This window comes from Hippopotamus amphibius, chromosome 6 (genome assembly GCF_030028045.1).
Source record: "Hippopotamus amphibius kiboko isolate mHipAmp2 chromosome 6, mHipAmp2.hap2, whole genome shotgun sequence".
NCBI classification, from domain to species: Eukaryota; Metazoa; Chordata; class Mammalia; order Artiodactyla; family Hippopotamidae; genus Hippopotamus; species Hippopotamus amphibius.
The window spans coordinates 122478041-122493517 of NC_080191.1; the positions used below are offsets into that span (position 1 = coordinate 122478041).

A 15477-nucleotide genomic window follows, 5' to 3' on the forward strand; every position below is an offset into this window, starting at 1 on the left:
GAGCTGTTAGAAAATATAAAAAACTTATTATAAAGCTAAAGTAATTGAAATAGATTAATACGTATATAAGAACAGGATGAAATAGAGTAGCCTAGAAACCTATCCTAAAATATAAGAACTTAATATATGACAAGGTGCTTACTAAATTCAGTAGGGAAAGGAAGGATCATCCAAAAAATGATGGCAGAACAACTGGTTAACTATTTTATTAGGGAGAAAAGTAATTTTCACCATGTATCATCCACCAAAATAGATTCCAGTGGAATGAAAGTAAAGACTTAAAGGGGTTAAGTGTTTAATAAAACTTCAAGAAAATAGAAGTGAATGATAATCTACTCTTAGAGTGACAAATTACAAAGGAAAAAATTGGTACAGTAGATACATATAAATTTAAAACCACTGTATGCAAACATAAACACCATAAACAAAATTAAAAAGCAAATAAAAACAAACTTGGAAACATATTTTCAACAAAACGACAAATGGTTGATATCCTTAACATATAAATAGTTCATATGAGTCAATTACTGAAACTCAATTACTATTACTAAAAGTGTAATAGCAAAACGGGAGAGTGAACAATATGAGTGAAAGATTCACAGAGAAAGAAATAGTGATGGATAATATACACATGAAAAACTTTTCACCCATAATAAAAAAATGCAGTTTAAAATAAGAAACAATTGGACTGCACTGCATTCAGTGTTAGAGGGAGTGTTTACTTGTGTGACCTTTTTAGAGCAGTTTGGTAATACATATAAATAATCTTCAAAAAGTCCTTTGACTGAATAATTTCACTTATTATCTATCCTGATGAAATAATCAGAAAGTCAGACAAGAAGCTGTGCACCAAAATGCTCATCTGTGCAATATTTATAAAACAACAATAAAAAATCAACTTAGTTGTTCAACAAAGGGTTAATAAAGTGGGATACACCCATAAAATGAGGTAAAATGTACTATTTAAAAATATAATTTTTAGTGTTTTAGTAATAGTGACAGGAAATGAGGATACAAAATTACATATATACATATGAACCTAATTTGTTTAAAACACACACACACACACACACACACACGCGCATTCAAAAAGGACTTTTCTCCAGATCTCTAGAGTATGTATTTACAGACTTTGTAATTTTTAAAAAAGACCTATTTTTTGAAAGAATGACAAAAAAGAAAAGCATTATAATATTAAAAGTAATTAAATGGGTAGTTTAATTACAAGAGATTTATATATATATTCATATTCTGCAGTATTTCTAGTGGTTGTACTGTCTACATTTTATATTTTATTTGATGTGCCTATAATTCTCATGGGAGAAGAATTCAGGAAATTTTGTTAGCTAATTTCACATAGGTTTTTTAAATCAAAATTTCAGATGCAAAATGTAACAGGAAAAATTGAACCACTCATTCATTACAGCTGGAATTTTTTGTTAGTTATAAGATGTCTCAAATTAATCACATGTAGAATGCTTCCTTTCAACAAATACCAGCTGTTTATGGAATGAAATACAAGTCCTGAAATAAGTTCAAGATGTTTAAAAACAAAGAAGCAGTACTTCCATAAACTGGTATCCAGGGAATTATTTTATGGACCTTGGGCATTCATCAGTGATGCAGAGGTTGCTGCATTTGTGAAGTTCATAAAGGTGCACCACTTGAATAGTCTTTCTTCACTGTTTTTTCCATATTCCTTTTCACTTGGAACTCTGTATCCCACTATGTAATTTTTATCATTTTCCAAATGATCTAAGCCTCACTTTTGAAGTGCATGGTAATTATTTCTTCCATTAATTCTGTGAGACTATACTCTCCAGTTTTTTCATGCTATGTATTCATTCTTACCTTTCACAGGGTCTTAAACTTTTAGCCCAACAACTCTAGGCATTTCCAAGGCTCAGTTCTCAGCCTAATGCTCTTAACTTCTGTATTTACATCCTCAGGGAGCAGATCCCTTTTTAGAGTGTTAAGTATTACCATAAACATGGCTTACCTCCAGGAACCTAATTTCTTACTCTTTCTCTAGTTTGGTGCTTCTCCAGATCTTAGAAATATGTTGCCAAACTTGAAATCAAATGTTGCCCAAAAGTAGAACACATCTTTTCCCTCAGGCTAGCATCCATTTCCAGTTTCTCTTTCATTGCTGGTCACATCAACATCTTAGCCCTCTAGACTGTTAACCATGAGCTCCCTCATTCTTCTCAGGAATTTTGGTCAAACTAATCATAAAGCAAATGACCCTTTACTGAAACATATTTTACATGAGTGGTTATTACAGTTTGCTAGAAAATTCTGCTGTTGAAATGAGTGGCAGTGGAAAATATGCTGGTTTTTGTCTCTCCTGTTCACACTAGTACATAATCAGAGTTCTGATGCTATTTTCCATAAATTAGGAATTCATTTTTTTAACTGTGCCTATGTCTATTTGGAAGACTAAATCTATAATAGTAAATGACTACTAGGAAAGAGAAAGAATTTTGGAATATTATCTCCATGCATTTAAAAAGAATGAATACATATCAGAGATTTGATTTAATTTATTAAGGGAACCAGGCAGATGTTATACCAGGTTCAGCATATCTTCTTGCATTTTTATTTGTAAAAAACTGACCTCTGGGAATTTGGCTTTTCTTTTTTAAAGAACAGTATCCATTAATTTGTACAAATTCTGTTATTGTGTGGTCCTTTTCTCACCTTTCCTGGCAGTATTTTCTTCTTCTTAGAAAAAAGTGTATTTTTGTATCTCAGGTTTACTTGTTTTGTAATGAGGGCTTAACTAGGGCAAGAAAATCAGGAGAAATCAGTTACACTATTTTTCTTAACTGTTTATTCTACAAAAATATTTAATAAGCATCTTTCCTATTGGTAATATTATAAGATTATGAGATCTTACAATTTCACTGGGGGAAAGGTAAATATGTATATATATGTATGTATATATATGTACATACACACATTTATATATATATGTTCTGAGGTAAGTAGTACTAGATGACTGGAGAAAATAAACTTCTGTAGAGGACAGGATAGACAAAAAAATTTTAACTCTACTTATATTTAAAAATTTTTAACTCTACTGGAAAGAAGTAGGTAGGTAATTTACTTGATGTTCATTTATCAGATTCTTACTGTAGACAGGGCACCGTGATGAGTCCTGGGCTAGGGGTGGGGAGAGGATGATACAGATTTGTACACTTTATAGTTTTTGCCCTTTAAAAGGAGCTTATGTATGGCTGGCAAAAGAAAGTTCATAAAATGCTAAGTATAAGTAGAAGATGGTACATAAGCATTATAAAATAACCATGATTGGAAGTTCAACAAGGGATGCAGATGATACAGTTAAGGTTAATCCTTTGTTGAAGAAAATTGGCTAAAATCTTAATATTAAAGGATGAATGAGATCTAGATATAGAATATTGGAGATGAAGTTAGATTCTTAATGAAACAATTTCTATATTCCTTAATTTTAAATGTAGACAAAACAACATTGATTACCTGTATTGATGGAATGCAGAAAACTAGGTTTTAAGTCTCAGACTTCCTACTAATCAGCTGTGTAATCTTGGACAGTCAAGACTTTTAGAGTAAGAGAGCATCTTTAAACTTTTCAGCCAGTTGCTTTTCTATCTAGATTAGAGAGCATCTTTAAACTTTTCAGCCAGTTGTTTTTCTATCTAGGTTAACCCCTCAGTGCTTTGATATGTTTAACTATAAAATGGGAATAGTTATTTCCTTAATTTCACTGATTATTAGGAAATAAAATGCTGTCATAAATTTTCAGTATCGTAATTATTTTTCAGATGACTGAACTGGGCTGGCATATTCAAGAAATACATTAAAATTTTTGTTTTTATACCAACACTTTTACTTATTATTTACAGATTGAAAACTGTAACTATGCAGTGGAACTTGGGAAGAATAAGGCCAAATTCTCCTTGGTTGGCATTGCTGGGCAGGACTTAAACGAAGGGAATTCAACACTTACTCTGGCATTGGTGTGGCAGCTGATGAGAAGGTAAAGCCTGATTTGTTTGTGGCATCACTGTCAGTTTCCTTCAACAAGTCATTTGAACTAAAATTTTAGATATTTTTGAAGAATAGCAAACACAAAAGAAATATACAATGTAACATATATTGTTAAATGATTGTTGATAATAAGTTTTTTATAAATTGTACTTTGTTTTACAAGTGGGTCAATCTCTAGAGACGCAATTACCTTTACTAATGCCTCTGAAAAACTGCTTTGTAAGTTGTTTTTAACTTTTTAAAATACCATATAGTAGTTTTTGTTTCTGATTATTGAGCTCTGTAACTTTGGAATGTAACTAAGTGCAAATACCAGACTAAAATTAAAAATATTTATTAGAATTGAAATATTTCTTAAATATTCATGTGTATATTGATATAAATGATGTGACAGCAAATTTCACCCCTTTCAGTCTTAAATATGCATCTTTTCTGTTACAGGCACACGTTGAATGTGTTATCGGATCTTGGAGAGGGTGAAAAAGTAAATGATGCAATTATCATTGAATGGGTCAATCAGACTCTTAAAAGTGCAAACAAAAATACTTTTATTTCCAGCTTCAAGGTAATCAAAAGCTATTTTAAAAATTTGGGGGGGGGGTAAGAAATTGCTTAGGAAGGAATTTTTATTGGGAATTACTTTGGTTTAAGTTTAGAATTATACCAATGTTGTATCTCAGAAACATACAATTGATGAGCTCAGGCATACTAATTATGCAGCATGTGTAAACCAGAAATATTCAGTTTGAATTCTTATATTTTTGACTGGTTATCCTATTGAGTATAAATGCAGGTTATTATTATTGGACTCCAGTAATCTAATCTTAAAAAAGAAATTGAGCCCAAAATCCAATTGTCAAATGAAAAAGGAAGATAAAAAGCCATTGTTTATATAGGACCTATAATGTTTTGTGCTCCCTAGCAGCAGTCTCAGAATTGTACTGACATCATTTCCAAGGCATAACAGAGCCAGCCAAACCGATTCAAGTGGGAATTGAGAAAACTGGTAGGAAAAAAAAAATCTTGTCATCTGGCTTCATAATGGCACTTAACACTCACTTCCGAGCATTTGTGGATGATTCATAAAGCACTTAAAATGTAGTCTGCACATACATACCGACTAATTCTCATGCATTTCCATTGTGTTTTGCTTTTGCATGCAAGCTGATATTAGCTACAGATAAGCATGTCTGCTTGTACACATTCATTCAGTGAGCCTTGTGTTTGTGATTTTATTGATAAGTGAAAAATTAGCCATCAATTTGTATTTTTTTAGTGAGATAAGAGTGCAAACAGATGAAACCCTAAGCTCTTCCAAGTTATCTACCCATCTTCATTTTTTTCTTTGCCTTTGCTATGTATGTTTGACAACATGGTAGAGCAGAAGATATGTCAGAAATTGAAAAATTCAATCTTCTGTTCTTTACCAAAAACTGAGTCCCAAAGTAGACAGCTGGATGTTGACAGAGATGTTGCCTGAGTCCTAGTTCAACTGTGTTTCTTTCTTTTCCATCTTGGAAGGAACTAATGACATTGAGTTTTTGTTGTTGCTTATTTAAAAAAAAAAGAATTTTTAGTCCCTGATTTGTCTTTGTATATTTTAGATATAAAGCACAACTTAAAATGTAAAACAGGAAAGGGGACATAGAAAACTCTCTAATTGACACTCTCTAAAATTGTTATATTGAAATTATATGCATTTGTACATTAATTTGTGAAAAACAAGCATGTGTATCATTAAAGTAAATACGAGAAAATATTTAGAAGCAAATTAATAAATATTTTTGAAGTCTAACTACTAAGTAACATTTCTAGGTAAAGAAAAAGATGTAAGAAATTATTTTGACTCTCAGAGTGTTCACCATTTATTTGAAAGACAAAATTTGTATAACTGAGAAGGTAACAATACTACAGGGTAAATGTTAAAATCCAAAGAAATAATACAACTAATATTATGGAAAAATCTAACTGATCATTTCCAACTGAATGGTCAGTGGAGAAAGCTGGACTTTTTTGAGCATCAGAGATGGAGGCAGGCTTTGAATTGGTGGAGAACAAGAGGGTAATAATATGCTAGAAAGGGGTCCATCTTGAATAAAGCCGAGTCTGAGGAGGTTAGGAGAAATAGTTTGGACATGTAGTGCAAGATATAGACGGGGCCAAGACTATGGAGGAATCTGGCCTTAAAAAGGATATTGAAAAGGGGAGTAATGTAAGCAAAGTACTTTAGGAATACTGTTCTGAAGGTAGGAAGCAGGATGGATTGGAGGAAGAGTGGTGTAAGTGCAAGGAAGGTGCTGAGGCAGAATTCAAGGTGTAAGGTGATAAGGACCCTGGGTGGGAGTGGGGGATGGGCACTGGGAACTTTAAGAATGGATAGTTATTTGCAAAAGAATTGGTAGGATTTGGCTTCTTAGGGAAGCACAGGAAAGAGAGAGGAGGTAAAACTGGATGTTTGGGGTCTGGGTAATTGGAAAACTGGTAACAATCACAAAAATGGGGATGTCCAACCTGCAGCTGCTTATTAAAAAGACAATGAATTCAGTTTTAAGCTTATTGAATTTGAGGTGATTTTCAGGAAATGAGAAGTTGGGTGAAAAGAGATACAAAAACTAGTAATACTTGGTGATCAGTGGAATAGAAGAGACAGTTGAAAAATGGGAGTACATAAACCATTTAAGGGAGAGAGCTCACAGAAAAAAGCAGACTTGAGACTATGGTTTTACTAGAACTGGGGTGGTAGAAACATATTGCAAAAGTGCTTGCATTTATATATATGCTTGATAATAAGCCTTTAAACAGAATATAAATAATTTAAAAATATAGCACTGCATGCTAAAAAAAAATAGTTGGGCTGGGAGATTTTTTCCAACTCAGTGTGTTATATTTGAAAGCTATAAGTGGTACTAGTAGGAACCTATTAATCATAATCAAGGCAGTGCCGTACCTAGACATTTTAGAAAAGACAAATTTACCCTTTTTAGTTGCGAAGTAATTTTTCCTCACCAAGAAGATGAGGAGGTGGTATGTCAGCCAACAGCAGCAATCATAACATTTATTGAATCCTATGTGTCACTATCCTAAACATTTTACACATTATTGTTTCTTTTAATTCTCTCAACTCTACAAGCAAAAAGGTGAGCATTAGAAAAGTTAAATAACTTGTCCACTGTCATCAGCTATTAAGCAGAATAGCTGGATTTCACATCCAGATCTAACTGCAGGTTGAATGTCAAGCTATGGAGTTGTAGGCCCCAGGTTTGACACAGGCTTAGCCACTTCTTAGCTGTGTGACGTACTGCTCACTCATTCCATAAATATTCAAAGCTTACTTTGTGTCAGGTACTTTGCTAGGTGCTGTGACTACAAAGTGCTCTCAAAGAGCTCCCTATCCAGGAAAGGAGGCAAATAAGAAAACAAGAATCACAGTATGGGGTATTGGCAATGCTACAGAAATCAGCTAAGGAGAATAGGGAGCTTGTGAGAAGGGCAGGTGTTTTCCAGAAACCTTAGCAGTTTATACTAACAGCTGGGTTACATCTCTTGATGAACAAAACTGAATTTACTACTGGCTCACATTTAGTATCTAACCTTGTGCAAGTTATTAATTTCTCTATGCCTGTTTCCCCATTTTTAAAATGGAGATATTAATAATACCTCTCTTCCGGGTTTGTTGTCAAGCTAAATAAGTTAACACATGTGAACAGCTCAGTTGTACCTGTCACATATTAAGGGCTCAATAAGTGGGGCTTACTACATTACACTGTTGACACTGCCAATATACTAGGGTGAGTCAAAAATTATCTGCACTCTGGCTGTAGAATTTATAGAAGTTTTAATATAACTGGAGTGTGGATAATTTTTGATTCACCCTCATATAAAGGGCATCATGGAAAGGTTCCTGTTGAGATTTTTAAGGAAATTTTGGTGGCCACACACTGTTTTTCCACTTTTATTTTCAAAAATGACAGGAGGAACAATGGAATGGACTGTTCTAATAGTAATGTGTATCAGATTAAGAGAAGAGATGGTATAACTCATTCTCTTGAAAAGCAAGCCAAACTCCAGACTAGTTGTCTTTAAGATTCTAGAAATTCTTTTTGCTTAAGTAATTTCTATATGATTAACTTAAGGAAAGTGAAAGAAAAATGATGAAAATGTATTTATATACTAAACTAAGGGTTTTATCATAACCCCTGCCCCTTTTGCAGTAAAATGTCTTTCACTGACAATATGCAAATCAGAGGAGCTGGAAGATAGGCCTGTTTAATTTTTGGAAACAGAAAGATAAGGGGTCCAGTATAATCTTTAGAAACTAAAATTTTTCATTCAACTCAGTAAAAGTTTTTTGCAAGGTGAATCATAAGGAAATAGGTGGGAAAATCCTTGTTTCCTAAATCTAAGTTAAGAAATGTTTAAAATACCACAAAAAGGTATAAACTTGCAGCTATAAGATGAATGAGGTCTGAGGATCTAATGCTTAACATGGTGACAATAGTTAACACTGTTTTGTATAACTGAGATTTGCTAAGAGTATAACTTAAATATTTGTTTTCACACACAAAATATATACATAAACGAGGGTGATGGACGTATTAATTAACAAGATGGGTGGAATCTTTTCATAATGTGTAGGTATATCAAATCATCAAGATGTACACTAAGTATCTTGCAATTTTATTTCTCAATTTTAACTCAATACTGAAAAAACAAAAACAAAACAATTTCCCCCAACTTAAAAAAACCCTCATAAATATGTAAATAAGTAATCAAAATATAGCACAATTAAGCCCTGTCTGTTTTTGAATCACCACAGAAATATAATATTAAAAGTAAGCACACAGAAATTTTTAATTTATTATAGAATGACATGCATGCTAAGCTTTAATTTTAGAAAGTAAAACAGCGTACATTAGTCTTCTAGACAGCTTATTAAAAATGTAGATTCCTAGCCGCATCCACAAATAACCTGACATTATTTTGGGTGCAGGAGTTAATTTGTGCTTTTAATAAGCACCTCAGTTGATTTTCATGTAGGTGGTCTGCAGACTACACTTTGAGAAAACATCTGTGAGAGTTTTTCAGGAGTAGAAAAGATGCCCCCAAACCAGATCTGGCTTACTAGCATCATACAGACTTAAGGATGCAAATTATTTTTATCCCTTCATTTCTACTCCCCCCCCCCCACATAAAAACCTGTTTCATAAAATGAACATTCCTGAAAATGAGGAATATGCATTTTTCTAAAATTAATAAGTGTAGTAGTTCATAGATCATGGCCCCAGAAAAGAACTTTGTACTCTTCACATGGCTTCAGATTGTTTAATCAAACATTTATTAAGAACCACATTTGGCCAGATCTAGATGCTTTCACTTAATAGTCCCAAGAATCCTGGGACATCGCCATTGTAGTGATTAGGAAAGGGTGCTTTTGGCTTCAAATAACGGAAACTCAAAGTGATTTAAACCAAAAGGAAAGGAATAGAACAAAAGCAGAGATTCAGAGGTAACGTAGACATCAGGATTGGTTGAGCCAGTAATTGAAGAATGTCATTCAGGTTTTGTCCACCTCTGCTTTGCCATCTAAAGTGCCAGCTTCCCTCTAAAGCTGGTTTTCCTCTTGGTCATTGGATACCTGCTGGTTGTGATCGAGGTTTCATCTTCTCATTTACATTGCGGGGAAGGGGTGTGTGTGCTAGCTTTCCATAGCTCTTCCTGAATAGTAAGGACCTCACATTAAAATAAATTAGGCCCAAATATATCACTTCAGCAATCAGAGGGGATTCCTCCCTTTGGCTTTTTTAGACTATTTTCTCTCAACCTTGTTTCCTTATTGTTTGCCTAATGAGTCTTTTAGACATTTTCTTCCTACGTTCCCCTCCTCCATGAAATTTTAATGCCACAGATATTAACGTATCTGTTATTTACTGTATGTGAATGCTCTATACATAAAAAGAATATGTTTATCACCTCACCCACAGAATAAATGTTCTACACTAATTCAGGGTCACTCTTGGTGCTGGGGATGGGGTTAGTTTTCCTTGAAGCACATGTCCATGTGCGGGAGGTGTGGATACAGAGCAAACATGCAGATGTGTTAGGATGGAGAAAGTAGTAAGGAGTGAGTGGATTCTGGGTAGGCAAGCAACAGGTGTCACTTATTCATGCTTAGAGACAGAACAAATAATTTATTCAGGTACTGGTTAAGTGGTAAAATCAATTCAGACCAGGATTTCTGACTTCAGTAGCAATGTTCTATCCACTAGAATTTCGTTTTCCATTTTTTAGTTGCCTTGGAGGTAACCTCAAAAGTGGAGAGAATCTTGGGCATTAGAGTCAGACAGTCATGGGTTCAAATACTGGTTCTGTACGTACTGGTTGTCTGAACAGGTCTTTTGAGCTCTCTGACCTTCATGTTCTTCATCTTCAAATGAGAGACTGTAATTTCCTTATTACCAGGCTGTTAGGATTAAACAAACTGAACATGTAAAGCAACAAGAATAATGCCTTTGTAAATATTAGTTCCTTTCCACTATTATGCTAACTTTTCTTTCTGAAAAATATTAAGTGAAGGCTTACGAACTCATGGTCTAAGAAAAAGAATATTACTAGAATCTGCAAAACTTTTAGTTTAAAATTCATCTCCTATTCCCTTTCAAAAGTTGTTTATTTTTTACAAAATGGATACTGTAGTTAGCATACTTTAGGAATTGTCATATCCACTAACCTTATTCCAGGTATGGTGACAATCCTCTATACTGTAAGCTCTGTAAGGATGAAAGGAAAAGCATATTTTAAATGATTTGTGATGTGTGTTGGTTGCACAATAGCTGAATGTTAAGTATGATGAAAATTTATAAATTGCTTTTAGTTATATGGTTATGACCTTCTGGTCTGACATTTACAAAAGGTGTTTATGAATGTTCATCTATTCTTTATTTCCTAGGACAAATCTATTAGCACTAGTTTACCTGTCTTAGATTTAATAGATGCCATTGCACCAAATGCAGTTCGTCAAGAAATGATCAAGAGAGAAGACCTTTCTGATGAGGACAAGCTAAACAATGCTAAGTAAGCCTTTATGGTTCATATTAAAACATAGTGGCTCTTTCATTCTTAATCCTTACAGGTGAGGTTATTATGTCCTTAAAATTCACATTTTCAAGTACAATTTATATGAGGAATATGATTTAAAGACTCATAAACTTAACTTTCTTATAAAGTTAATCTTGTCAAAATATTTAATTCTTTTGTTAACATATATTAAGTGAAAACAAATATCAAGATATTTTTCTTGTCTTTTCAAGATATGCAATTTCAGTTGCTCGAAAGATTGGTGCCCGGATATATGCCTTACCTGATGACCTTGTGGAAGTGAAACCCAAGATGGTTATGACGGTGTTTGCATGCTTAATGGGAAAAGGACTGAACAAAATAAAATAATGAAGCATTTAATATGATTTTCTGCCACATTAAACACATCGAATGCCTCACAGTTTACAGAATTCTGAAATGTAGTGGGTATAAAACCAGAGATTATTTGTATGCTCAAAATAGTTGTATAAATCATTAATCAATTTAATATCGTGTTCATACTAGCTAGGATTTGTTGGCCTTTTTGGATAACACAATTAATTTACCAGCTGATACTGATAATAGAGTATATTCATTTTCAAGATGGTATTTTATGATTAAATTATTTTCATTTCCTGAAAGTCTCATTAAAACAACACTAATTCATTCTTTTTCATGGTTCAAAAATGATCAATACAGAATTTCTTCTGCAGGTCCTGCTGTGAAATGTGTTTTGATTTTGTGTGTGTCTTGATTTTGATCACAATTATATTCAAAGTTATAATCCAGCTTAATCTTTTTATTTTTTTCCTCCAACAATGTGAAGTGGTCCAAAACTTTAACTTTTCTGTAAACCTCTATATTGTCTAAAATTTTTAAGCAACAAGTATTGTTCATTAACATTAAACTTTTTTATACATAAGGACTAACTCATGAATAAACTTTAAAGTTCATTCTCTTGTGTAAGTAGGAACTTTCTACTTAAAACTTAAATTTTAACTGCATTGATACTTTACATATACTGGTTTGGTAATACAGCTTTAACTATGACATGCAGCATATATATGTTGCTAAGATGTTATTAAAGAAATATATGTATGTACATATATATATTTTGCACCTGAATTACCTAGGTTATCTTAAATGGTAAGAAATGCATATCCAATGGCTCCACATCCATAGATTCAACCAACCGCAGATCAAAGACATTTGAAAAAATGAATTCCAGAAAGTTCCAAAAAGCAAAACTTAAATTTCCCAAGAGCCAACAACTATTTCCATAGCATTTACATTGTATTTACAACTATTTCCATAGTATATTAGGTATAAGTAATCTAAAGATGATTTAAAGTACACTCCAGGATGTGTGTAGGTTTTATGCAAGTATTAACCCATTTTATATAAAGGATTTGAGATTCTGTGGATTTTGGTATTCTTGGGGGTCCTAAAACCGATCTTCTGGTTACTGAGGGACGACCGTATTGGTCAGTTAGCCAACCATTAAGTATGTTGTGCCCACCAGTAGGTGCATAACACTTTTCAGTCTATAGTTATCTGGTACATGAAGATTTCTTTTAGAAATATTCATTCTGGATGTGCACCGATTACTTTTCAACTGACCTCTTCCAAATATTTATAGCCAAACATTGGCTATAAATATTTGGAAGCTCTCAAGACATTGATATTATTAGATTCATATGAATGCAAATTATCACATGCTAATTTTTGATACTCTAGCCCTAAATAATTTAGAATATGCCCACTGAATATCTTTAACAGAGAGTAACACAAAGCTAACATTTAACATATTTTCACATTTTTCCCACAGTGTCCTTCAAACTGGCAATGTTTGGTTAATGCTTATATTACTTGGCAGTAGCTATGCTTCAGACCTATTTTTGTGTGAATTTTTAGCAGTAGACCCATTTTGCTAACAATTGAATTCAGAAGTTTACTTCCTTCATGTTGCACTGTTAGTGCCAGTAAGCAGTGCTGCTGTGCAACAAAAAATGCTGTCACTTTATCTCACTGTGAACGAGTAGTCTAAGTCCCCCTTCTACCATGGACTAAAACATACGTTGTTGCTAAGAGTGAGACTACTCATGTGTTTAGAATAGAATTTTTTAAATGAAATCAACAGGTGGACTTTGAAATATATTCTTCTACAAAAGAGTTCCTTTCCTTTTATATTTTGATGATTGTTTTCTTATATGAAGATTAAAATATGTGCTTGCTCTTTTGTGAGATTATTTAAATCATGTTTCTCCTTTTGATTTTTTTCACCATTATATTCACTACGTTATCTGATTTACATGAAATCTGGCACTTTAGAGTGTTTTCCTCACAAAATATATTTAATAAAAATTCTGTGTATGTACAAATGTGTCACTGTTTACTTCATTTAAAGAAAAATATATAACCGTGAAAATTAATCTATCATAAGCTTACTTTCCAGAAAAGAGAACATTTCCTACACTAATGAGTAAAACAACAAAAAATGTATTATTTTGGGAGGACTGAACGTGGTTTTATGATTCTTTAATAGGAAGAATTTTTGGAAAGACCAAGTGAATGATTATTACAAATTTAGTCTGTGATGAAATAATTCGAGTTAATCATTAACATAAATTTGTCTATTTGATCGAGGTATGTTAGTAGACACCACGGATTCAGCTGAGAAAAATACAAAGTTTCCTGGCCTCATGAATCTTATTTCCTAGTAGAGAAAGACAAACGGTAAACAAAAAGGAATTGTAGATTGTGATAAATGCAGTAAGAGAAATAAAACAGGGTAATGTGATAGAGACTTAGGAACTGGGGTGAGAAGGATTTTAGTTTGCATGCGTCAGGGAAGATCTCTGTACGGCTGTGATAGTCAGGCTGAGGTATGAATGGTAGGAGGAGCAGCCAGATGATAACTGTTCAGTAGAAGGAACAAGTGCAAAGGCTATGTGGCAGGAGGAGTCTTGCAGGCATTTTAGGAAAACAAATAGGCAAATGTGGCCTAAGAGCAGTGAGGGAGAGGGAGAGAGTCTGGAGGTAAAGAAAGGATCTATTACTTACAGGACTAGATCTGAATCTGGATTTTCTCTTCTCCAGCTGGAGTTGTGCTGGCTCTTCTCTTCAGTATCTGAGGTTCGGTGAGTTGCTTTAAGTAATGTGCTGCTTCTGAATCTTGCATGCTGTTGTTCATCACAACTCTTATCATTGGTTTCCGTATCAAAAAAGAAAAATAAATCATACAGAGGATCTTAAAATACCCCAATTTATACTGGATAAAAAAGGACCTGAGAAACCAGAGAATATCCTGCATCTGAGATGATTCGAAAAGACTTCGGAAGATACAGCTGCAACTTGAGCTTACTCGGAAGGAGGCAAAACTCTCTAATACTTTGGAATGCTTCCTAGGATCATCTCCTAAAGTACAATGGAATTCCCCTGAATCTAAGAAATCAGTCCAGTCCCTGTGGGAGTCCTATGGAAAAGGAATCACCTAAACCCAGAAGCTTGAAAAAAAACTTCAGATTAAACTGGTTTCTATAGTTCTGAGCCATCTGAATTTTTACCCTTAAACACTCTGGAACTTTGGGATGGCTCAGGGTTAGAGTTGTTCTGCTACTGAGAAAAAAATTTTACTGGACTACAAAGCGTGTGTAAGCACACACACATAAACAAACCCAAATATGTACCACTCTGTTCACTGGCCACAGATTTACAATGAGCAATTTTGACATTCCACCGAGTACACAAACTTAGAACTATATTAAACATTAGAGAATGGGGCAGATTTATGATCTACCAGAGATGAGAGGGAAAGCTAAAATGATTTAATAGATAACTTTTGAAATAAACACGTGAGGATGTTTAGAAAGGTGGGCAATCTTGTCTACCAGAGGTCTCTTAAAGAAGATCGAAAGAGGACTCTGAACAAGAAAAATATACTTAGGAAATTTGAGAGTTAGTGTTGGCAGGGGCAGAGACGGAACAAACCAACTTGAACAGAACAGGAAATAGTTCTCTCAAATATACGATACTCAAGTAAATTTATGTGTTGCCTTAAAGACCTAAGCACTAAGGGCACAATTTAGATTGCTGCACAGTTGGCTGTGGAAAGCAATAGAAACTGCTCGAGATACAACTTCTAGTCCCCCTCCCCTGGCTTTTAAAGGTGCTAGAATCTGCTTTAAATACAAGCTTAACTTAGGGGGGAAAAAAATCAAGGAAGTAGCACTTACTGCACTTCGGTTAGCTTTTGCTTAAATAACACTCATTCTAATATCTGAGTTATAAATGCGAAAATGAACAAGAAACCACTGGAAGGACTATGACGTAGAGTAGATTCTAACGACGCGCTTATGTAAAGGTTACAGG

General features: G+C 33.7%; 1 protein-coding gene across 2 annotated transcripts in view; it reads left to right on the plus strand.

Annotated features, from left to right (window-relative positions):
• Positions 1–11885, plus strand: part of PLS1 (plastin 1) — a 109428-nt gene extending 97543 nt beyond the window's left edge. For both annotated transcript variants that reach the window (XM_057739824.1, XM_057739823.1), the window contains 4 exons: positions 3888–4021; positions 4474–4597; positions 10979–11103; positions 11340–11885. In XM_057739824.1, coding sequence (XP_057595807.1) covers positions 3888–4021; positions 4474–4597; positions 10979–11103; positions 11340–11475 — 519 coding nt within the window. In that variant the 3' untranslated portion in view covers positions 11476–11885. The remainder of the gene's footprint in view (positions 1–3887; positions 4022–4473; positions 4598–10978; positions 11104–11339) is intronic.
• Positions 11886–15477: the final 3592 nt, after the last annotated feature.